Here is a 25669-nt window from a genome sequence, read left to right on the forward strand (position 1 = left end):
TTTTTTCAATAATATTTTCATATTTTCTAATTTCTTTGAATTTCTATGACAAAATAATGACAAAATATTTTAATATTATATTTAAAATTAAATATATTTTTGAATAATAAGCTATCTATTATTTGATTTTTATTTTTAGTTTTTAGATTAATTTTTGAATTCAAATGGGCGTAACACAGTGGAACCCGTGCAAACGCACGGGTATCCTACTAGTTTTATTCTAAAATATTAATCTTGCCTACCCCAAAAAAAAATTCAGAAAGCTGGGCTAAACAAAACCAACCCTCTTTTCTCATCTTTACATACAACAATCGAATCGATCAACGCACGCATTTCGGATTGATTCTCTTCAATGGCACTCTCGCGCCTTCGCCACCCTCTCCTCTCTCGTTCCCTTCGTATCCTCTCTTCCTCCACCAGATCCATCTCTCGGTACTCTCTTCAATCCTCTTGCGCTATTATCATTCCTTTTTAATAATTCAACACTAAATATTCGACTTTTCTCTGATTTAACGAGGTTCTGAGTTTTCAGCTCATAGGTTAGTTGCTAGGTTGCTCTTGTTTGATGGACTTGGATTCTGTGATTGTGATTTTAAGTTATTAATATTTCTGATGAATTTGAGTATTGCAGTTGAAGTGTTTTTTGTGATGGTTTCCTTTTGAATTCAGTTTGTTAGTTTGTTTTGTACTCGACTAGATGGTGGTTATAGTGCTGCTGAGTCTGGGCTCTTGTTTGATTTCAAATTGGTTCCTTTTCATATTTGGGTATAGCTCTTATGTGAAGTTTAGAAACTTGGTTTCTAGTTTAGGGTTTTATGCTCCATTATTTGGATGAACCCGAAGTTGAAGTGGTGCGATTGACCATGTAGTGATGGCACTCTGGTTGTTATGTTTAGCATTCACGACTCATCCTGAGATGCTTCTAGCTATTGCTTAGTGGTGTGGGCCTTCTCCCATTCATGTTTACTTTTTCTATTTGATGAATTCATCCATGATCCATACTGAGAATATATCATATATACGATCGTTTGATGGCATGACATCCTTTACTTATGACATGCCATTTCTGAATAGCTTTCGTTGCTTTAGAAATAATGGTAGACTTTTTTTTTAATGTTCATAGAATCTTAATTATTGTAATTCTGTTTTGATGCCTTTTTCTTAGAATGCTGCTTCTATGTTTCTAACACACTGTTTTTGGCTATAATCTTGGCACAGAACTCCCAGTTCAAGGATTTATTCTGTCGGCGGTAATGGGAATCTAAGGTTTGCGTCCATTAACCTGTATTTTTTTCTCATAAGCTACAAACTCAGTTTTTTTTTTTGCTGTTTTTGATGTTGTTGTTGTGTCATTATTATTTATGTGATTTGTTTATACTTTGAAGATGGGGCGGAACAGAAAAATAGGGAAATATCTTACTATGTCTATTAGGATAAAAAATTGTCCCCTTTTTTGACCACCAATCACTATTATGCATAAAATGTCTGTTTCTTTAAAGCCATTTTCCTGGTATGAGCATCTGAAATAAAAATCTGACATCATTCTCTAGTCTCTCTAGTTCATCCTCCTTCCTTGTTTTTGTATGATCTAATTGAAAGATTACTAATGGTGATGTTTATCAGGCCTACATCTTGGTCTGGGCTTACTGGAGTTTGTGATAGACCTTTGAAGTCAAAGGTTAGTATTTAAATCAATAAAAATTTTCAATCATTGCTATGATATTCTCTGACAACAGCTGTCAACATTTTTGGCAGTGGATTGGTGTCAAATTCTTCTCGTCTTCAGGTACTTAATGTTTCAGTTGCCTAATTTTAAAAGCTTCTACTTTTTTAGGCTTTTTGTTTTATGGTTTTTCTTTTAAATTTAGTAGATGGTTAATGGAAGCTCCTACTTTTGGTCGAGAGTTATGATATATATTTGTGTTGGATGCCTCATTTTTTTGTGACATATTAAATATGTAATTACCATCCCCATCATAAATCCAAGAGGTAGCATCATGTTTAGCAACTTCCAGCCTTCTCATTTATGCTTTAGCATCTTTACAAAATTTAATACTAGAGAGCCTTATGTTTAGAAAAGTAAAGAGACTACGGTAATTTGTTTTTACAGAATAGATGAATGTTGGATATTTAGTTGGGGTGCAACTGGAAGTTGATTCCACGGGTGTTAGTCATTGCTCCTTCAAGAGAATTACGATCTATGATTTGCAAAGAGATTGGGCAGTCTTGGTATATTATACCTCTAATTTTTTTCCTTACAAGGTTTTAATAAGGTTGTTTAGTGTCTTTTTATCTTGAGTAAAGAACTGGAAAAATTAAAAGGCCTTCTAGGGTTGTCTTAGGAAACCTATATGTTTTTCTGTTTTCCCATTTGATCATATGAATTGCAGCTTTGGATGCAATCCAACCCAAGAAAGTGCATTTTTTTTTTTGCTAGGAATGTATCCTCTTAGATACCTAAATGTGAAAATATGCCTTATTCCAAGGTGTACCCCATTGTAAATGTAAAGGGTACACAAGTGATTCTCTGTCGTTTCGTTACCTTTGATATAATATTTCGGAAAGAATGAATGATTGAAATTAACATTGTTAACTTTTAACGATAACTGTCTGTGGTTTTTTATTATAATCTAATGTCGATATACAAGGACAAGGAACATTGATAATCTCTTTTTCATGGGTGAACAACTTAGATGCTGCCTGTGAAATACCGACGTCTATTCTCTATAACTATTCTTGAATATTTCTTTGGCCTTCATTAAGGTTGTTTTGGAAACCATAGTACCCTGTTTATCTGATTTACCAACAAAGGTTTAAAATCAATCTTTAGGTGTCTATACTATTTGGGGAAATTAAGTCCTTTATTTTGAATGCTTGTAATGACATCCTTAGATTAAAAGTTTGCATTTAGGTCCCTATATTACAAACCGTTAAGATACCCAAATTTAGAATACTTCACTAGATGATTGGAAATACTAGCTTAGATAGAATTGAGAATGGTAGCATTGGAAAGAGCTGAGGTAGAACCTATTATAGAAATATGGTTGAACCTTAACTTGAATGGTTTTGGCTTTTGTAGAGGAGGCGTATAGATTCCATAGTAATTAAGGTAGATCAGGTGATCGGTAGGCGGTAGCTCAATAGAGGCAGAGGAAGGGCACGAAAAGCTATAGGAAGTGAAACTATTGAAAAAACTTAGAGGTCAATGGTTTTGCGATAGGTATGATTTATGGTAGAATACTATGGATCTATGTTGCCGACTCTACTTAGTGGGATAAGGTTTGATTGTTTTGTTGCAATCTTTTTATGGCACTCCTATTTGTTTGGTTCAGCATTTTTGGTGAATGTTTGGTCTGGTGTGCCTGGTACGCAGATCAATTATTGATGGTTAGTTTCATTTCATTAATGCATTTGCATAAGTAAAGACGCCATTTTTTGTGGCAATAGTCAACCTCTTCTTTAGTAAGGAACATTTGGTTGCAGTGCAACTTTCATATTTTAAGGAGAATTATTTGGCACATCACTTAATTTGGAAAAGATAAGTCATTTGTCATCTTTGTGGCAACCTCACGACTTTTTTGATGAAATTTCACTTACTGATATTTGAGGTTTGGGAAGCTTTGATACACTATTTTTTCTCATTTTCTTGATTGTCTTTTTTGGAGAATTTCTTGCCCTCCATTCTCTTTGTAATCCACATTCTTCATATCAATATAAGTCACCTTTTGCATAAAAAGCGGATTGTTAATTTTACCGTCTTAACTTAATGTTATGATTAAAAGAGGTTAACTGCAAATTAAGTTATGTGCATCTAGTTATATTCTGATCATTTTCCTTTCATTTGGTAGACTTTCCGCATGAAGTCCTTAGCATGCCAGCTTTATCTCCTACAATGGTGAGCTTGGGGAAACAGACAGTTTTTTCTCCCTCTTCTAATCTCTTTTCTTTTATGGCTCTCATGGAATTTTGACTTCTTCTTTTGGTTTCAGACCCAAGGTAATATTGCGAAATGGAGGAAAAAAGAAGGGGATAAGGTAGGTCAGTTCGAAATTCTTATGTTTTGATTGTTGCCGATCACAACTCTGTTTGCTTTGATACTTTTATTTTGGAAATTGATATCTTTTAATGAATTAATCATTTTCTCATTGCTACTATTTAATCTTACAGATAGCAGTGGGTGATATACTTTGTGAAATTGAAACTGACAAAGCTACACTTGAATTTGAAAGTCTTGAAGAAGGGTATTTTTTTCTTCCAAAGTTCTGGATGACCTTTAATTTAAAATTTATATACTCCAATTTCTTACTGTTTAAATGGTAAAGCAACTTGAATGTTAGTTCTTTTTAAGTTCAACATATCCGCCAATAAAATATCAGTTCAACATATCCGTCAATAAAAGAAACAGTTCAACTTCTCTCGGCTGGGCATTTTAGCAACTCAAAGGTTGCTCATGATATGCTTATCTTAGGTCTTCTTTGTTGTACAATTGATAATGGTGACATGATTGATTCTTGTCATAGATTATATCTACGGGATTAGGGTTTCTCTGAAGTTGTTTTGAAGTCCAAAAAGAAAAAAATTGAAAAAGCTAGAACACAAAAAAGTTTATAATACTCGTGCCAGCTGGAACTTATTTTCATCTATTTTTAGCTTATAGAAACAAAAAAAGTTTATGGCTAAAGGAAGAGAGTAGAGAGAGAATAAAGACTTTGAATTGTTATAATGTTTTGATATTATGATTCAAAAGACTAAACACTAACACTTATTCATACTAATACTAAACTCCTAGTTGGTAGCATTAGATGAAACTAAAACATTATAGTCGGTGGCGAAAATCAGACTTTAAGATTACATGATAATATATGACCTTCACAATACTCATCTAACAGATAAGAATGACCATGGAGAAAACCATCGGTGAATTGTAGCCATTCATTGTTTTTCCACGCGACCGTCTTCGGTACTTTATATGCAGTAGACATGGATGTGTCTGTTATAGACAAAATAGTGTATCTGATTCTTTCTCTTTTTTGCTTCTCATTGTTATTTGTTATGCCTATGTGGGCCTTCTTTTATATCTGGTTTACTATAATTGAACTAATTTTAACCCTAGAGTTATATCATATAAAACCTACAAGTTTTAGTGCACAGTTAAAATGTGTTATAGTGATTGGATGGTTCATGCAGATTTCTGGCTAAGATATTGGTACCTGATGGTTCAAAGGATGTGCCAGTTGGACAACCGATTGCAATAACAGTAAGCCAAACCACCATTTAGTTCCAACTCTTGTATTGTTATTTGTTAATGTTATATGGACGAAATAATGTTAGCTTCCAACATTATTTGATTCTGCAGATGAAAGTAGCTTTTAAAGACAAAATTAATGTTGTAATTTGTCCATCCTTCAACATTTCTTTCACTCACTGAGTTTATACAATCCCTTTTAACAAAATTGACTCAACAATTCTTTTCACTGTGTGCACCTTTTATGCTTCTTAAGCTGCTAATGAAAACCTCACGATTTATCAGTTGCCCATTTCATCTAAAACACGATTTGCTTTTACTTCTCTGTCTTCTCAAATTTAATAAAATTGTGTCACACGCTCACTTTTACTGGCTTAAATAACAAGCCATTTTTTATAGAATACTTGCAATAGGAAGTTCGTTCCAGCTTCTATTTGTTTAATGGGAAAATGTAAACTTCAAATATTGTTGTTTTGGTAAATATTAAATCTAACAACTTTTTCCCCCTATTTAATTGTTAACTTCATGATGATTCTAACCTACAATTTTTGGAGTTCAAGTGATATTTGTATCCTAAATATTTGATATGTAAGCTCTAACAATGGGCCTTGACAAGGTTGAGGAGGAAAGCGACATTCAAAATGTTTCTGCTACTTCTGTGGGGGGTGAGAGCAAGGTTGAAGAGAAGAAACCAACAACTCAGGATGTTGCGGATGAGGAAAGTAAACCAGAATCAACTTCTACAATTGATACATCAGATCTTCCACCTCACGAAGTTCTCGGAATGCCTGCTTTGTCCCCAACAATGGTAAGATTATTTTGATGCTACTTATAACCATTTCCACCTTAAATTTCTTTCCATCCATGAAATGATTTTCAATTTTTTTCTGCACAGAACCAAGGAAACATTGCTAAATGGAATAAAAAAGAAGGAGACAAGGTTAGTTATGTTTTTAACTCACGGTTTCAAATGAGATTTCCTTTTTAATGTATTTATGAATATTTTAAAATGAGAAGAATGTGAATAAGTCATTAGCATTCATTTTATTTATTGTCTGTCTTGAATTAACATCTAGTCATGGAACAGATTGAAGTGGGTGACATATTATGCGAGATAGAGACAGACAAAGCTACTCTTGAATATGAAAGTCTTGAAGAGGGGTAAATATCTTTCCTTATACTAAAAGGCATTCATTATGTTTGGTATAGTTGCCTCGTATTGCAACGTGTTGTGTTATTAGACATTTTTTAGGCCACACTGCTACATCTTAAATAATGTTTTCACATGTAATATGTATTTTTAATTTATTTGTTGCATGCATGATATCTTATCGAAGTGTTTACAGACTAATCAGCTTCCTTCAAGAAAGTTTGAAAGAAACCTAGGAATGGTATCTCTTTCATTGTTGCAATTTTGGTAGATTGTAATCTATTTCTTTATAATCTGGCTAATTACAATGTCAAATTGCTAACCAGTTTATTAGCACTAAGCTGGCATTCTATTTGATCTAATTTGCAGACAATCATTATTTGTCTGTTTTCTTTCTTCTTCATCTAGCTGACCAATTTATGTCTGACATTGGGGGAGACTAGGTACCTAGCTAAGATAGTTGCACCAGAAGGTACAAAAGAAGTGGCAGTCGGACAGCCTATTGCAGTAACAGTAAGTATGACAGTGCTTTGTAACTTCTTCTTCCAACACATTGTCATGTTTGAGGTCTAACGATCTGGCATCTACTTTTGAAATACAAACTAAGCAAATGTCCAATGATGTTCGATGAATTTATTGGTTGGTTTACCAAATTGTTACCATTTGCTTTTGTCTTGAAAAGTACCGGGTGTATGAAATACTTACGCTGCCTGCCATTTCACTAGGTTGAAGATGCGGGTGACATTGAAGCTGTAAAGAATTCTTTTAGCAGCAGCCCAGTAAACCAAAAGGAAAAGGCCCCCCAATCCAGCACTAAAAGTGAGGTCAAAACCTCCAAAAACAATACCGCACGAATCAGTCCAGCTGCAAAGTTGCTAATTACGGAATATGGTTTGGATGCATCAACATTGAACGCAACTGGTCATCATAGCACCCTACTGAAAAGTGATGTTCTTTCTGCAATTAAATCAGGAAAGTTGTCTCCAAAACCTGCTTCATCTAAAGCAAAGGCACCACCATCTCAAAGTCATCAAGCTGCGGCTTCAGGAGAGTCAAAGTCTGACTTAAAGCAGTCAGATGCTTATGAAGATTTTCCTAATAGTCAAATTCGCAAGGTAGGACCACCAAATATTCTGTTAAATATGAGAGTTATTTTTGGTAATGAGAGTTATTTTTGTCAAATAAGAATATATGAAAGTTCAAAAGGGATTCAGCCATTCAGGGAAGACATTGTTTGGTGTCTATGGTTGGGAGTTGAGTGCTCAAATCTTATAAGGAAAATCTTTGTTGTTGGACCTAATATGGGTCAGAATTGTTTTTATTGCCTCTATATAGTGCATTCAGCACAATGTTTTGATAATACTTGGCCATTGTTGTAGATGTACAGCTTAGTTTAGTGATGTTTTTGTTTGAGCCTTTCTAATTACATCTCTACTGCCTGAATACTTGGGAAAATTGATAATTAATGGACTAAATTTCAAATTCTTCTTCTTTCCACTAATCCCATCAATTTATATGATTTGCCTGTATATATTTTTGACTGTTTTGTAGGTGATTGCCAAGAGATTATTGGAATCTAAAATAAATACGCCACACTTATACTTATCATCAGGTTTTAATTCCGTTATGCCCTACATATTATTGAAAACTACTCTATTTGGTACTAACCAATTCATAATATTTTATTGGAATGTGACAGATGTTACACTGGATCCTCTTCTTTCCCTTAGAAAGGATCTTAAAGGTATGGAGTGATATTAATTTTTTATTGGCACATGTTAGATGGTATGTTTTTGGTCCTTATCCTGGTTTGTTTTTGATTTTTTATTCGCTCCTTGATTGCAGAGCAGTATGACGTAAAAGTTTCAGTGAATGACATTATTATAAAAGTTGTAGCGGCTGCTCTAAAAAATGTACCAGAAGCGAACGGTAAGTAATTTCCTCTTATTGTTCTATCCATTTGTGTAATATTTACCTTAACTATCTTAGGTGGTAGCAGCAGTGACGGACCCAGAAAGTGCAGGGCAACTCACATATAAATTTATAGCTATTAAAAATATATATAACAATTTTTGTAACAAAAATACTACTAAATTATTATATACAATACTATGAATGTTTCCGAGTTGTTGACTTAGATGTTTAGCCTCCAATACCGCACCTGCAAAGTATGTTTCAAGCAGAATCAAGTAGTATAAATTAACCTGGACTCCCTGAGCTTAATAACCATGTGGCCAGAAGGCTGTTGGAGATTAGTCTCTGATGGTAGAAGTAGAACTAGAAAGGGTTACTGCCTGATACTTAAAGCCCCTATAGTTTGGAACAGTCAGAGAACAATTGTAAGATCATATCAGCAGTCAAACTTGAGTACATGCAAGAAGTGGAGAAAATGACAGTTGCTATAGACGAAAAAGTAGGGCGAACACAGATGACACCAAACAACAACACTTCTTATTTTTGAAACTTAATAGAAGAATAAGAGAATCAGGTCATGGGGGAGCTGTACTGGTGAGTGCCATGATGAAATCAGATTTTTTTGAATCCCCCGAAACAGCGAAACATTAACTTTAAGGATTTGCTGGAAAAGGAAGGGATGAAAGAAACATTATGTTTTACTGATAAAATGTTCGTAAGATATAGTAGTAACAAGCATCAAATACAAAGCATTGACATTTATAGTTGTTGGAAGTTTGCCTTAATTGCAGGTCACTTCCAGCCACCTCCAACATTTTATTCGTGCTAGATATGGTCTAAGTGGTGCTTACGGCTTGAGCGTTCCTCATCTTACAAGCTGGTTTTTGAGGGTTATTTAGGTCTTAAGCCTAAATTCTCAGTAAAATAATAAAATAGGCCAGACATAACTAACATGAATAACCTAACCCAAAAAGATTACCAAAACAACTAGCTAACTGAACATGAATTACCTAGTACTCTAACAGGCTAAATTCAGACAGCTATTGCTTGTTTTACCACAGGCTAAATACAAGTTTCAAAATATTGTAAATTAAATATATAACGGAAATCAAGGGCTCAATACTTGATTGTGTTTTATGTCTTGGTTCGTTTTTTAGGGTTCTTTGTCTGTTATTGCTACAATTTCATTGCCTATTCTTAGAACTGAGTTTTTCCCTATAGAAGTCTCTAATGCTTAAACCTAACTTATACTATGGCAGCATACTGGAGTGATGAGAAGGGTGAAGTCATCTTATGCGATTCTGTTGACATTTCAATAGCAGTTGCCACTGAAAAGGTAATAGATGTTGTTTAACAGTCATTATCATTTTACAAAGCGCTCATAATTTTTATGTGGCTATAGGGCTTGATGACCCCAATATTAAAAAATGCCGATCACAAGACAATATCTGCTATCTCTTCAGAGGTAATTTTATGTCATTGTCGTAGGTTCCTAGTTAATGTCTTTTTTAGTACTCCTCCGCTGTTTGTGTTTAGCCATTTTAACTTAAATAAATTAAAATATTGGAAAGTGAGGTTATTCTTTGTTCTTAATCAACTTAAATTAATTATTGGTACTTTAGGTCAAGGAACTGGCTGCAAAAGCACGTGCAGGAAAGTTGAAGCCTCAAGAGTTCCAAGGGGGGACTTTTAGGTGAGTTTAATACAGTATACATAGATTGTCATGCAAGCTAGAAAATTCCTTATTATCATTTTTTTTTTGCCAAAACCAATAACTACGAGCATTGTAAAAAACCTTGCAGCATTTCAAACTTAGGAATGTATCCCGTGGATAAATTCTGTGCAATTATAAACCCTCCACAGGTATTTACAACATCTAGTTTGCTGGAATATCTAGATTTTAAATTGGTTAACTTTTTACTTTGTATTATGTTCCATTTTGCTTATGATCTCAGATAATTCTACTATTCTTTTAATTCCAATGTTTTTTCGATCATTTTTTAAAGATGATATGATAAACCAATTTATATATCCTTTCACTCGGCTATGTACCATTTCAACAAATGAGCTAACTATCTTCTTGGTGAACCAATGATGATTTTCACCTAATTTGATTTTATTTAAAGAAGAAAGGAAATAATAACTGAAAGATTTTGGTTCTTTTTATATCTTAATAGTCACTTAGTCGCAGACCTTTCGTGAAATTATTCCTGTTCTCTGACTTATTTCCTTATTTTGTAATCCTATCTCGAAAGTTGTGTCATTTCAGAATGCCTGTTTTATTAATCTGAGAAACAGTTACCCAATCCGCTTTGGGGCCTGGATTTTAAAACGATCAGTGTGTTCTGTTGCTCTGGATTAATATAGCTCTTTATTAATTTGGATATCATGTGATGCAGGCTTGCATTCTTGCTGTAGGGAGAGGCAACAAAGTTGTGGAACCAGTAATTGATGCTGATGGTATAAATTTATGAACGATCTTTATGCCACTTAATGCTTAAACTTGAAGTTTGTTTTGACATTGGTTTTTATTTGCTACTAGGAATTGAGAAGCCATCAGTTGCTACTAAGTTGAACTTAACATTATCAGCCGATCATCGTGTCTTTGATGGCAAAGTTGGAGGTACGTGTAATTAAATACTTTAATTAGCCAATGGAAAGTATGGTGTTTTTGATTATATGGTTTAACTCAATTTTGCAGGTGCATTTCTCTCTGCTCTGAAGTCAAACTTCAGCGATATTAAACGACTTCTTTTATAATGACATACACCAAACTTTACTGGTGTTTGATTATTGTGCTTCTCATGACAAATCATGTTGATTAACCACAACCTGGCTTGGAGTTGCATAACATAATCATTTTTGTGCATTTTATTTATACCTTCACGGGAAACGGTTTTTTACCTTTGTCGGTTTTTGTAAAATAATATACTGGGTGTCATTACCCATATCTTGAGGAAATACCCACCACCAATGTACCCATCTAACATTAGGCTTCCAACATATGAGATTCCAGCATGTTGGTAATTTTGTTAATTAGGCAGTTTTTTGCCTTTTGATATTTAATAATTTTGTATGAACAGCTTTGTATAGACTGAATAAATATCAACATTGTTTTGATGAATAAAAATTACATTCATGGGCTGCATGCCCTACTTAAGCTGATGTTACTATTTATTTGTTCTTGGCGTTTTAGTGTTCATCTTAGTTGGGTGCTGTTCTTCCCATCCTTAATCTTTAATGGTGAAGAGCCACTTTAATATCCCTTTTAATTTCAGAAGTACATATTTGGACGCATTTATTCCATACCAAAACACTTTTTAAGTGAGACATGCTTTTATTTTTCTAAAAACTAGTATGGAAGTATATTCTCGAACTCACTCATTCAATGATTTTATTAATCTCACAATTTAGTGACAAATACGAAAGTGCAGTTCTGGATTTGTCAAGCGGAAATTTAAAAAAACACCACCTTGCATGTATTTGGCAATTCGGTGAATAGTTTGGAAGTGTATTTTCGAAATTGTCAAACGGAAAATTTAATAAAACACCACCTTGTATGTTTTTTTCACTCACGATCAATCATACCACCATTTCTTCAAATCCTACCAAAACCTCCTTACACACTCAATCAACTTTTTTTACTTCAAAACAACATTTCTCTATTTTTTCACATCAAAAGAAACAAAAGAAGCTGGAATTTAAGGCAATGTGCTTGTATTTCCTTCCTTATTATTTCATATAATTTGGTTTTCTGTCTGAAAAAACAAATGTCGCGGTTGAAAATGTATATTCGGTATTTTTGAATTAGTTCAATGCTGCATTAGGTCCATTTTTCTCTCCTGTTATGACTGGCCTTAGATATGGTGCAACCTGTTGCTATCCTCAAATCCATTGTATCTACGGATTTCAAATCGGTTGATGCCCAGGTAGCTGTTGGTAAACAATTTACAAATGAACACGAGTTTGTAGTGAAAATATACTCCAATGGATGCGCAAGGTGGTGTCAAATTGAGTTTCGGTGTTGTAATCAGAAGGCTAGATAATGCTTTTGATGGAAGATATGCATTTGTGACATTGAGATGCAAAAGAAGTGACAAATACGTAAAGCTTATACGGAAGTTGAAGCAGGATGACACTGGTTCGAGGAGATGTAAGTGTCCTTTTAAGTTGCAAGGGTACCTTAATAATACATGGATATTTAATGTGATTTGTGGCATTCATGATCATGACACGTGTTACAAATTAGTCGGTCATCTCATTGCATGTCTCCCTAAACCTGAAAAAAAATGAACTTATTTATGACATGTCATTGAACTTGGTGTAATCCAAAAACATACTTGCAACTTTAAAATGGAAAAGAGTTTAAAATGTCAAATATTAATCAAGTATACAATGTTCGTACCCAAAACAACAAGGCGATAAGAAGACCAAGAACTGAAATGCAACAATTTTTAAAACTTTTGGAAGAAAACCATTATGTATTACGTTCAAAGTGTACGAGGATGGAGAAACAATTTGAGATATATTTTGGACTCATCCTGATTCCATCAAGTTGTTCAACATATTTCCTACTGCTCATTATTGACTCAACATATAAGACCAACAAATATCGCTTCCACTTTTGAAAATTATTGGTGTTACTTCTATGGAGATGACTTTTTCAGTCAGGTTTGCATTTTTGAAAAGTGAAAAAGAGGACAATGTTACTTAGGCTTTAGACATATACCGGATTATGTGGCTCATGTAGTAGAAGAAGATCCAATAAATTTTTAAGGTGTCTTGTCATCTATGGATGCAGATTTATGGCAAGAAACTATTAAGGATGAGATAAATTCTTTAGAATCTAACCGGATCCAGCACTTTGTAGACTTAACTCCTGGTTGCAAACCAATCAGGTGTAAATGAGTTTTGATAAGTACAAGGCTCAACTTGTAGGAAAAGGTTTTAGGCAACGAGAAAATATATATTTCTTCTATACTTTTTCTTTAGTCACTAGAATTACACCCATTAGAGTTCTGCTTTCAATTGCTTCTATTTGTAACTAAATAGTACATCAAATGGACGTTAAAAACATCTTTTTTAAAAAGTGATTTAGAAGTAGAAATTTATATGGACCAACCAGAAGGATTTGTGATTCAGAGGCAAGAAAACAAGATTTGTAAGTTAGATAGGATTCTGTATAGTCTAAAACAAGCTCCAAAGTAATGGCATGAAAAGTTTGATAACTTAGTAACATCGAATGGGTACAAAGTGGATGAAAGTGACAAATTGTTTATTACAAATATGAAAATAACATTGCACTATCATTTATCTCTATGTAGACAACTTACTCATATTTGAATCAAACATTCAGGTCGTTAATGATGTGAAGTCATTATTGTGCAACAACTTTGATATGAAACACCTCAGAGAAGGCAATGGGATTCTCGAAATCAAGTTCACTAGATCTGAAAAGGAAATATCTTTGGATCAATCTCATAATGTGGAAAATATCTTAAAGAAATATAACTACTTTGATAGTAAACTTTCTTACACACCATACGACCCTAATGTTAAACTATTTTAAAACAATGGTGATATTAGTAAACAAAATGAGTATGTGAGCATCATTGCCAGTCTTAAGTATGCCATCGTTTGTACTAGACCTGATATTGGAAATGTCGTAGGATTGTTGTGCAAGTTTACATGTAAATCAAATAATTAGCATTGGAAAGTTATTGAGAGAGTCATGTGATACCTTAAAAGAATCATGAATCTTGGTCTACATTATGAGATATTTTTTGATGTACTTGCATGATACAACGATGCAAATTAGGGCTCTGTTTGATAAAATTAGCGGTTGAGTGATAAGCTAGTTGTTAGCTTATAGCTTATGACTGATGGCTCATAGTTTATAGCTTATAACTGGTGGCTGATGACTGATAGTTGATAAGCTAATTAAAGTGTTTGGTAAAATAATATAAATAAGTGATTATTTCGATTAAGAAAATAATATAAATAAGTGATTATGAAATAAGCTAATCTACTGTTCGTCCTCTAACATATCATCGATTACATAATTTCTAAGACCTTTCGATTTCCTTTCGATTACAGTAACAATAACAAGCGTGATTAAAACTAATATATGATTTATGTTCCTAAATTTGAATTAAGCAAACAGATAACGAAAGCACGAATTAAGCAAACGCGGTTACGATTAACAAAATATATATTAATCAAAATAAATCAATCATATTTTATAAATATGAACTTGAATTAAGCAAACAAGTACAACTGAATAAAGCAATCAGAATTATAGATAGAATTGAAAAGAAATTGAAATTGCTTGGAAATTATTAAAACCTCAAAGTTAACGGAGATACGATTACTGCAGATCAACCCTTTGGAATTAGTCCTCCATAAGACTCATGCTTAACAATGTATTTTCGTGAATAGTGAATAATAGTACCATAGCGGTGATTTTTGACTTTTATAATACAAGGTAAATCGGGCGATAATGCCATCCGACCCGAAAGCATAAAGTAAACAGCCAAATTCTAATTATTGTAACTAGTCTGAAACTTCAACAAATTATTCAAGGCTTCTTCACTCTGAATCATATTTTAGATTCAACATGAAACTTGTAGCTCTTTCTCTTAACTTTCCAACACATATCAGAACACGCAAAACGATATTCCGTAGCTTAAATTATGGTCTACACAGTAAAAAGGTATCAAATAACTGCTAATGGTGAAAATCAAATACGAAAATAGATTAGATATTAAAATAAACTTAAATCTAAAAACACAATAAAATAGTAAAATTAATAAAACAAACTAAGGAAATGCTTAAGTACAATAGTAGAAGAATGTGCATCAAAATGCCCTAATCAGAGAGCCTTTATTATAATGGTAAAAGACGTCAAATAAGGAGAAATCACAATATTGTTAGAGGTTGTATTTCTAAGGGAGATGTAAGAGTGAATCATGTACGCACTGGTGAAAATTTAATAGATCCTTTGACGAAAGAATTGGTTAGAGAGAAAGTTCATAATAAATCCAAGAAGACGAGACTAATGTCTATAGATAACTGAGTTACTCACAATGGTAAGTCGATGTAAAAGACTAGAAATTCCAATAATTAGATCCAATGGATAATAACAAATTGTGAGTAATATGAGATGATCATCTAATATAAATAAAGAGAAAGGCCAATCGTGAAACCATAAGAGAATGGGATAGTAGAAACGCTTAATGAGATGTATACTATGTATAAGTGGAGTACATAGATACAAGAGTACTCTTGATAGAATCACTTGTGTGATTGTGGAACTTAGGTCGGTTCCTATGAAATTTCGAGACATAACTCCTTGAGTCTTCACTAAATTGGGATATACATGCAGGGTCATTGAAACACGAGCTTTTAAAATATACCCTAAGAAAAGGTTGTGTGCGAGTTTGATGTCCGAGATAAAGTTTAAGACAATTGTGTTGTTATTGTTGAATTAGAACCCTACATGTTATGCAAAAGTTGAATTCATAGACAACTCTATTTAAGCACAATCTTAGAAACGTTTGATGTTACTTTTGAAACTTTTTTTATTTTAAATTCAAATTGGGGATTGTTGAAACATGTCAATATTTCAATATGCGGATGAATTTGAAGAAAAAAATCGGTAGCCCCACATTGTTAGAAAATTATATGTGTTTGTGTGAGTTGAAAAAACTCTAAGTTCCACATTACTTAGAATCGATTTCTTGGTTAACTCATTTCATTATATAAAGAAGACACGTGTTTCATTACAAAACACCAAAAACTTCTTGAATTTTCTCTTGTTCACTCTCTTCTCTACGTTTTTGAATTTTCGAAACGTCAACATCTCCCTTTTCTTTATACTCAAATGAATTTTCTGAGTACTTTCATGAATTATTTTTAGATAATTATTTGAATTTCTCCTTGTTTGAGAATTTTTTTTTGAGTGGCTAAATGATCATTATTAAACTCTCTTTAGAGAATTATTTAAATCTCTTCTCGTTTGAAAAATTATTACGACTGGTCTTTATAACAGATACTATGAGTGGTATTTATATCATATTTGACTGAGTTTTATCATACAGTATAAAACTTAATTGTTTAATCTTGGAGGCATCGTGAATGTTTGTATGTTCTACACAATTTTGGACAGTGTTGTGAGACGTCTTAAAGAGAGCGATCTAATCCGCGACTCGATCCCGTAATTTCTTCCGTGAGACATTTTAAAGAGAGCGACCTAATTCGCGACAGTGTTGTGAGACGTCTTAAAGAGAGCGATCTAATCCGCGACTCGATCCCGTAATTTCTTCCGTGAGACATTTTAAAGAGAGCGACCTAATTCGCGACTCGATCCAATAATTTCTTCTTGGCAATTTTTCAAAATAGTAAACCAAAAAAACCTTAAGTACAAAATTGATTTTTATTATTATTTTAATACAATACCATTATAGTTCAAAACTATAGTTGCCTCTTGAAACAAACAAATAACAAAGGAGAAGGTGCACACTCATTTTATTACTAAACAACTAGTAGAACTCAGTTACATGACTCTAAATCATCAAAATGAGGGAAAACCACTCTAGTGTGTTCACTGAGTTTTATTACACATTCTTGAAATGACACAATTTCTAATCTTCAAGCTCAATAATCTTCACAACTGATGAGTCGCCAACTTTCTGGCAAACAACGACTCGATCATGTGGCTTTATAACGCCAAAGGCCTTGCCATGGTCTAAAGCAATCTTCAAAATCGATTCATTTGTTCCCGCATTAAACTCAGTCTGCATGCAAAAAAAAAAAAAAAACAAACTCACTGAGTTTAACAATTCTAAAGTGAAAGATGACAAACATCACTGTATCAATCAACACTGAAAAATTCTTACGGGGTGTCGAGGATCTGCCAACATAGGGAAAAGACCTCTCACAATAAGCGATTGCCTAGCCTGTGACACAGTCATAAAATGAAACAGATGGAACCAAAAACATGTTAACTTCAATGTCAAGTAATGTTATGCAAGTCAAGCAAAGACGAACTAGTTGATTATATACCTGAAAAGCGCCGGTGAATGTCCATCGTAGTTGATTTGTCTTCAATTGAGGAATGACAACAGATATCACAGGCATGGTGGGCCTGTACTTTGCAAGCAACCTATGTAAATACACAAAAAAACAAGTAATTATATAACACTAAGATATCAAAATCACAACAGAAGAAGGAGATGGAATGAAATAGAACCTTGCAGCCCTTCCAGATGAGGTGAAGCAAATGATAACAGACGCCTTAACCTTGACGGCTGCTCGAACCTGTAATATACTTCAATTAGTACATGGTCCTTTCAGCAAGTTAATAGAATAACGTTGACAGGAAAAATTAGTAATGCAAATAAGATATGTACCGCGGAGGAAGCTATTGATTCTAGGTGGCTCATTGGCTCTCCCACGTATTTGACAGTCTTCTTAAAATACAAGTCTTGATTGTAAACTTTCTCAGCTTCAGCACAAATTTTTCCTACTGTAGAAATGGTTTCCACAGGGTATAATCCAATAAGGGTCTCTGCCCCAAGGAGAATTGCATCACTGCCATCCAACACTGCATTGGCAACATCGGTTGCTTCAGCACGAGTAGGTCTCAGATTGTTAGTCATAGAATCCACCACACGTGTGACAACAACGGGCTTTCCTGCCATGTTACACTTAAAAATAGCAGCTTTTTGGAACAAAAACACCTGCCAAATTAAACAAAATGGAAACATAGGATAACAACTATTATCTCGCTACAAATTTACCATCTATAACATCAGATTTTTCTGATCAGAAGTAAATGCTGACCTTCTCAGGCGGGAGATCTATCCCTAAATTTCCACGAGAGACAATGATGCCATCCGCTTCACTCAATATTTCGTTAAAATGTTTCAATCCCTATACCGATTTTACAGAAGAAAGATTAATTTTACAATCACAATTGAGCAGTCATCGAAAGACTTTGAACTGCCAAATTGGATCAAAGTTTCTTACCTCTATATTTTCAATCTTTGCAAAAATATGTGTCTGCTTGAGGTTTTCGAATTTGGAGATAAATTCACGGGCCTGCAAATGAAAATTAGAGGTGTTTTTTGTGAGGAATACGAAAAAATGAAAATGATTTACTTCATTAACAGTGTTACACAATCTAAGCAAGGTTAAAACCAATCAAGTATATCCCATACATGGCGAACATCTTCAGCGTGCCGAGTGTACAGCGCAAGGAAGTCTATTTTGTTTTGAACACCCCACGTGCGAATTACCTGAGTTAGCGAATATAATGTCAAGCAAGAGATTCATAAAACTACGAGATAATCATCTCTATTCATGTAAGAGTTCTTTTTGTTACCTCTTTATCCTTATCTGTAAGAGTTGGAAGATCAATACGAATCTGAGAGACATGTAGAGTATACAATGAGCCAGAAAGTGTAGCGTCATTTTTTATGAGACAAGTTACATCATCCCCATTCACCTCGCTGACCTGCATTGTGAAACAGATAATATTTATTAAGCTATATATTAACTTGGTAGATTTATAGGATCTAAACTCTAAAGAACAGTTTGGAAAATGAATTCAGTTTCAAATATATATATACATTTACTTGTCGAGTAGGTCAAAGAAATGTATTGCAATAACATAAGCAACTAAATTTATTAAGATAATCACTTAACCAAAATAAACTATTGTGAACGCACTGAAGATTGAACTATTACTACATTACCTCCAGCCATACAGATGTTGTTTCACTTCCGGTAAACAAATATTTACCGATAAAAATGGTATCACCCTTCTTCACAGCCTGCATAATCACGGATACCTTAGTTAAAGGGGGAATCACATTGCAGTAAACATGCAGTCTGAAAAACTCGTGGAATAACAGAAAAAAAACATGGAAAAAGGTATATACTAACCTTTGATAGCCCGCTATAATTTACCGGTAGTAGATTTGAAGTAGCTTCTTTGTCTTGATCTGGAGTTAAGACAAGCAATGTGCCTGCTTCAAGGGTAATTGGACGATCGGTTTTATTCACAACTTGTAACTCTGGACCCGCAGTATCTAGCATAACCTGAAATCGGACCAAAATTAATGTATAATGTTACAATAATTACCCTTCATAATTCTTATGACACAAGTAAAATAACAGCAAACATGTGGCAGGTTTACCGCGCAGAGTTTTTGTGAGGTTTTGATAGCAGCCCTTAAATTTTCCAATGTCTCTTGGTGGTATTCAGAATCACCCCATGAGAAGTCAAACCTTGCAACTAGCATATGACAAAAAAATAAGAATTAAATGACAAAAACAAATGACTCAGAAGCAGACAATAGACAAAGAAGAAAAACTTAACACAGAAGGGAAAATGTGAGATCAATGTGACAAATGGAAATTTACAATTAATTTCTGAACAGACATCGAAAGGCTTTAATGAAATAATACCAGACATTCCTGCATCGAGGCATCGGGTAATTGTCTCAACCGATCGTGAATTTGGACCAAGTGTGCCTACAATTTTAGTCATAGCTGGAAAGAAACTCTGCAGAATGCACATTATAAACCTTGATCAATATCTTGACAAACATTAAAACAACCTAAAACACGAAAAACACAACACTCATAGCAATCAAAAGCAACAGCAAGAACTGGAAGACCAAAAGCAGATATGTTTAAATCAGAATCACAATACTTAAAAGAAGATCAGCAGAATTAAAACACTACTATACAAAACTACAGTATCAAAATTTAAACTTGATCTGCCACACTAGAAATGGGTCAACAAAAATTCTCATAACCCCAATTGTTTACATCAAGACAAGAATAACATAACATGAGAAAAGAGTTGAAATAAATAAATAAATGAAGATAGAGATAGATAGAGAGAGATGCTGACAGGTTTGGATGGCTCTAGGATGGAAGCCATCCTAATAGGTTCCTCAAGAAGCAAAGGGCTTGAATGCATTTTGATGTTTGTTGTAAAGTGTCAACAGCAGCACAAAACCTAAACAAAACCAAAACTAGTGATGATGAAAGAAAATGAGAGTAAATCTAAGAAAATGTGGTAGTAGTTGTTGTTGTTGTACGGTAAAGTGTTAATGATGATGATGATGAAAGGGAAGAAGAATAGTACAATAATTTTTGAAAGGTGAATAATACTAAACCAACAGTGTGATTGAAAAGGAAACTTAAACTAAACTATAGTACTAAAACTAATGAATATATGTGTATATATAACCAACCATGTCGCGAACACTTAATCAAAAAAAAGGACCATAATTTGAAACTATTGACTATCAAAAACTATCTTTACAAAATAGATTTTATTTAAAAATAAATTAAATGGAAAGTGAATTATGTTTGAACATATTAATAGAATAGAATAGAATAGAAAAAGGTAGTGAAGCTGAAAGGAGTAAATATTATATGTTAGGCACACAGCGTGTCGAATACCGGTGGCGACAGAGTTTGCCTTGGATTTTGGTGGGAGTATCTGACCGCTTAACTAAACAACGGCTGTAAAAAATAACAAGGGATGTATCTGGATAAATAACCGCCGGTATTAGAATTAGTACTAGTATGTTATTTATGACCAAAACCACAACACAAACATGCCTTAATATCTATATGTATATTTGTGACAAAACTAAGGTCAACTACGGTCATTTTCTATTTTTTTTAGTATTTTTTAAAATTTTATTTATTTAATTAACAAATAATCAGAATTATAATCATGTAAGGTCAAGTTTATTAGATGGTTTAATAAAGCTTAGTCTATATCTAATTAGTGTCGTGAAAAATCAATAATTCAAGTGTTATAATTGGTTATTGTATTTTGGCAACCGATTGCAGGATGTAGTATATTTGAAAGAATCCACCAAACACCTAGTGTGCAACATGAATTATGTCTCCAATGAAAGAATTTCCGACTATCTACCAATCCTTGATTCGAAGAATTACGACAAATTGTACAAATAAATGAAAGTGTTGTTTGGCTACCAAGATGTTCTTGAAGTGATCAAGAACACTGTGAGTCCTCTTGTCGAAGGTTCAACGGATGCACAACGAGCAACGCATAAGGAAGAAAAGAAAAAAAATTTCAAGACGTTTTTTTTAATCCATCAATGCGTTGAAGTGGATAATTTCAAGTAAGTCATCGAATGTGAAACATCGAAGCAAGCGTAGGAAATCTTGGAGAAGGCATACGCAGGGGCTAACAAGGCAAAGGTTGTGAGGTTACAAACTCACAAACGTCAATTTGAGTTTATTCAAATGGAGGAAAAGGAGACCATCAACTATTCCACGACGAGAATTACTCGGTTGGTGAACCAAGTAAAAGCATATGGAAAAACGATCACAGAGCATATGTTGTTGCAAAAATCGTGCTTTCTTTGACGGCATGATTCAATAACATAGTCTTAGCGATTGAGGAATCGAATGATCTTGCGATAATGAGCAAAGAGGAGCTACAAGGCTTTCTTGAGGCACATGAACAAAAAATGGAAAAAAGGAATGTTTATAAGCCAAAGGCGGAGACTGCTTTGCAAGTCCGTTTCAATGAGAGAGACAAGAAGACGAAGGAAAAGTGTCCCATGAGCAAAGGTAAAGGGAATTTTTTAAAATTTTGGTGGAAGAGAATCTCAAAATTCCAAGAATTCAACATTCCAAAAGAGTAAAAACAGTGGTAGTAGGTTGTTGGATCAAACAACTCTAGATGAGGCAATCTAAGAGGTAGATATGGAATAATAATGGTTGGCAAGAACGTCGTGCAATGCTTTAATTGTCAAAAGCCTGGCCCTTTTGAAATAGAGTGCAATTCCAACAAGAAAGAATCTCAAGAAGATGAAGCTAGAGTTGCATGACAAGAGTTTGATGATGAGAACACACTATTGGTCATGATCATATAGGGGAAATGCAACACCAGCAGCATGGTTCGGGGTGTTACACTCTAAAACCCCAAATCTTATTTTTAAAAGATAAACACACATGAGATGTTACTTCATCAAAAACATGCATACTTTATTCATGCAAAGTCAACTAACTCGTAGTGGAAAATCAAATTGTAACATAACTTCGAAAACATTAGTCAAGAAAAGTAAAGTTCAACCATTACTCAATGAAAACACATTCACCCATTCCCTAATGTTACAAAATTAGAGCAATGTCCCAAACTAAACGAAAATAAATAGATAAAATGAAGCGAGCTGCGAAGCCATCTTCCAACTCACAAGTTATCACTCATGCTGATTATTTGTACAAATTGCACAAAGGCACACAAAAAACAAAAGAAAAGGGTGAGAATACGCCTTACAATATTAACGGTGAGAATTAATAGTAGAGGGATAAACATAATACATATCAATATATTATTATCACAATAACACAATCACAATTACAATTATAATTCATATTATCTGCAATGCTAAACGCACCAACTCCTTCATCTATATGCACGTGGTACCAGGTTTTAGGATATCAGAGGTGTATTACTTATTTATCCACAATCTCTAGTCTCTATATGAACCAACGATTCCACCAAATGAATCAGAGACCCGCGCCTCTGGTCGCTCACCTGAACCAACAATTCCACCAAGTTAATTTAAGGCCATCACTGAACTGAAGTCTTACCTATCTCCAAGATATATGCATGCATGAAAATGTAGGCAACAAGCATGCAACTCAAGAATCGCCAAAAGTCATTTTAATATCATTCACCAAAAAGGTTTCATATTTGAACCAAACATTTGCCAATAATCAAGCCACCATTATAATTACACCGGACTACTAATCACAATAAAATAATTACTTTCATCAATTATAATTATTAAACTCTAACACACCCAAAGTTACTCTCCAAGATTCTAAAGGATCCCAAAGGGTAACCTTCACGAGTGATAACTCTACTAATCCTAAGGGCTGGCAGTTTGACTCAAAATTGACCCGAAGGTAACCCGAAAGGTCACTAATGTCAAAAATTGCATAAAAATCGGCGAAAAATTCCCCAAACTCAAAACTGCCAAAAAACGCTTGACCCGCTGCCGCTGGTGCCGGATGCAGTCGGACTTCGAACTTCGATAACCGTTATTGTAACACCCCAATTTAAAATTTTGTTGTTTATAATATTTATTTATTAACATTATATAATTATTGTGTTGAGTTGATTATTTATTGGTGAGGGTGTCAGACCATGAGTCAGAAAATATATTAGAAAAATTAAATAATAGTTTATGTTGTTAGTAGTTAAAATAATAAGAAAATAGAATATTTGAACGAGTAGAGATGTTGAGGGTATTGAGGTCATTTCATGAGATTAAGTGAGGGAATATGAGGAAAAACATGATTGAGGGGTTTTTTTAATAATAAAAAGGGAAAATAAGGGAACAAGGGGTCATATTTTCATTGCACATGAAAAGTTGAGAGAAAGGAGAAGAGTGTTAGGGCAAGAGGGGGCTTAAGGAGAACAATCCATCCATAGATATCTTCCCTTGTATTATGATTAGTATAACATAACAAAGAAATATTCACAAGCCAAACAAACATGGGTGTTTGGTGATTCCTCCCCCCACCCCCCCCCCCCCCCCCCCCCCCCCCCCCCCCCCCCAAAGGTAAGATGAGCATAAAGCTAAAAGCTAAACTCAAGATAGTGATCTTTATATGTGGTAAGAATGCAAAATGATTGGAGAATCTTAGGGTTAAAAATTAGGGTATGACACCCGAGTCAAAGAACGAAACAGTTTGTGAGAAACATGTATGGGTCTGCGTCATTTCTTATCATTGTTCTTCTAGTTCCTTAAATGAAACATTTGTCTTTACTGTCTTTAATTTTCATTCTCGTTTAATGTCATTTATTGCACTTTACATACTTGTCATTTACCAAATCTTTTCTTTAATTAAGTTGTGCGTCTATTTTGTCTTTATTCAAATAATTGCATTTAATTCACATACACTATTTTTCATAAAATTACTTTGCACAAATTGCTTCTGATATTTTTCGAGTTAATATTACAAGCACAGTAAACTCGTGATTGTTTACCCAAAACACCGATAAACACCTAGTATGTATATTACGCAAATGGGATGAGGGCTAGCTCACAGTGGCGAGTTGCCTAGTACGGTGGTTTTTTAGGCTATTTTAGGGACCAACTAAGTGAGGTGGGAGATCCTGCTGCTGGCCGACGCTGCTAGGTCGCATGTGGGCGGATGGAGCAATGTTGTTAGGGTTACTTATAGCGAAGCACTCTCCGAGTGATGTTTGAATGTGTGTAAGTAAGTGTTACTTGAGAGTTATCTCTATCCCCTTGAGGGATGATGTATTTGTAGGAATTCCATATTCTTAAGATTTTATTGAAAAAAGTCACTGCGCACCCAGTCAAAAGGTGGTCAATTGAATTCTTATTCTCAAGGGATACGTGAGTCAGTAGTTATCTTAATTTTCCCACTATGCAAGACCCGTCTTATCGCACGTTTCCTCTCCCCAGAGGCGATGAAACGCGTGGGCGAGGCGATATCTCCCTTTAGCGACCTTGCCTCGTCGGCCTTTTCTAGGGCAGTCCCGAGTTGTCACCCTAGGTAAAATTATATGCAAAATATATCACTACACAAGGTATTTAAAAAATATTGATCAAATACTAATTCAGAATTACATATGGACTAAATACATTGATTATTCAAAATTATTTTTGTATACAATTTATATTAAATACTCTTACATAAATATTAAATAATTATCACTCTTAATGATAAACTTGTAAAGTTAACAAATTTACTATACCAACCAACTTTTTTAATTTTCATATTTTTTTCTATGAAATTTAATATTTATGGATGGAGATATAGTAATACTTTTTTCCATATCAGCAAACATGTACCCAACGATTATAGACACTTCTAAAATAAAAGTATTTTTTGTGGTAAAAATAGAGTATTATACTACCATTTCAACCAATTACTCTTGCTTCATAGAATATACCTATTATATTAAAATAAAATAAATAGTTATGATGAGTCATATATTTTGAATTTCTAAACATCAACTTTATGTTTATCTCTTTTCTTCTGCCAGTATTAAAGATTATCATTTTGAGTATTAAACTTATGTTAAAAAAATAATAGCAATTTTTTAATAATGAATTAAAAAATATTTTTCACCATTATTTATTGTAATGTTAAAAAGTTATTGCATGAAAGAAAAATACCTATTATAATTTCTATTTTATTATTATAAGAAAATGCAAAGGAAAAACTAACACAAGTTTAAGTTATATTAAAATGGTGTATCATATTACCTTCATCATCAGAATATAATCTTAATAGATACTCCCTCCGTTTTTTAT

General features: G+C 33.8%; 2 protein-coding genes across 5 annotated transcripts; one reads left to right on the forward strand and one right to left on the reverse strand.

Annotated features, from left to right (window-relative positions):
* The first annotated feature begins 248 nt into the window (after nt 1–248).
* Nucleotides 249–11469, forward strand: LOC131624834 (dihydrolipoyllysine-residue acetyltransferase component 1 of pyruvate dehydrogenase complex, mitochondrial-like). Its single transcript, XM_058895751.1, has 23 exons — nt 249–432; nt 1219–1266; nt 1624–1678; nt 1756–1786; nt 3849–3895; nt 3990–4034; nt 4168–4241; nt 5188–5257; nt 5862–6053; nt 6141–6185; nt 6333–6406; nt 6839–6908; nt 7121–7510; nt 7947–8007; nt 8095–8139; nt 8241–8324; nt 9569–9645; nt 9712–9774; nt 9932–10002; nt 10112–10172; nt 10709–10769; nt 10852–10932; nt 11011–11469. The coding sequence occupies exons 1-23, from the start codon at nt 353–355 to the stop codon at nt 11067–11069; spliced, it is 1884 nt and encodes a 627-aa protein (XP_058751734.1). The 5' UTR covers nt 249–352; the 3' UTR covers nt 11070–11469.
* A 5339-nt stretch (nt 11470–16808) lies between these two features.
* On the reverse strand, nt 16809–20824 carry LOC131624811 (pyruvate kinase 1, cytosolic-like). Of its 4 annotated transcripts, none has more exons than XM_058895728.1 (15): nt 20790–20824; nt 20233–20340; nt 19782–19878; nt 19511–19608; nt 19257–19412; nt 19067–19144; nt 18694–18825; nt 18530–18607; nt 18339–18410; nt 18153–18242; nt 17720–18049; nt 17560–17627; nt 17373–17472; nt 17207–17266; nt 16809–17104 (listed from the first exon to the last, which is right to left on the reverse strand). In XM_058895728.1, exons 2-15 carry the CDS (start codon nt 20299–20301, stop codon nt 16952–16954), a joined length of 1581 nt encoding a protein of 526 aa, XP_058751711.1. In that variant the 5' UTR covers nt 20302–20340; nt 20790–20824; the 3' UTR covers nt 16809–16951. The 4 variants fall into 4 exon arrangements, with proteins under 4 accessions (XP_058751711.1, XP_058751710.1, XP_058751708.1 ...); XM_058895727.1 differs by lacking the exon at nt 20790–20824 and adding an exon at nt 20579–20686; XM_058895725.1 differs by lacking the exon at nt 20790–20824 and adding an exon at nt 20470–20579.
* Nucleotides 20825–25669: the final 4845 nt, after the last annotated feature.

Source organism: Vicia villosa, unplaced genomic scaffold (assembly GCF_029867415.1).
Source record: "Vicia villosa cultivar HV-30 ecotype Madison, WI unplaced genomic scaffold, Vvil1.0 ctg.000163F_1_1, whole genome shotgun sequence".
Taxonomy (NCBI): Eukaryota; Viridiplantae; Streptophyta; class Magnoliopsida; order Fabales; family Fabaceae; genus Vicia; species Vicia villosa.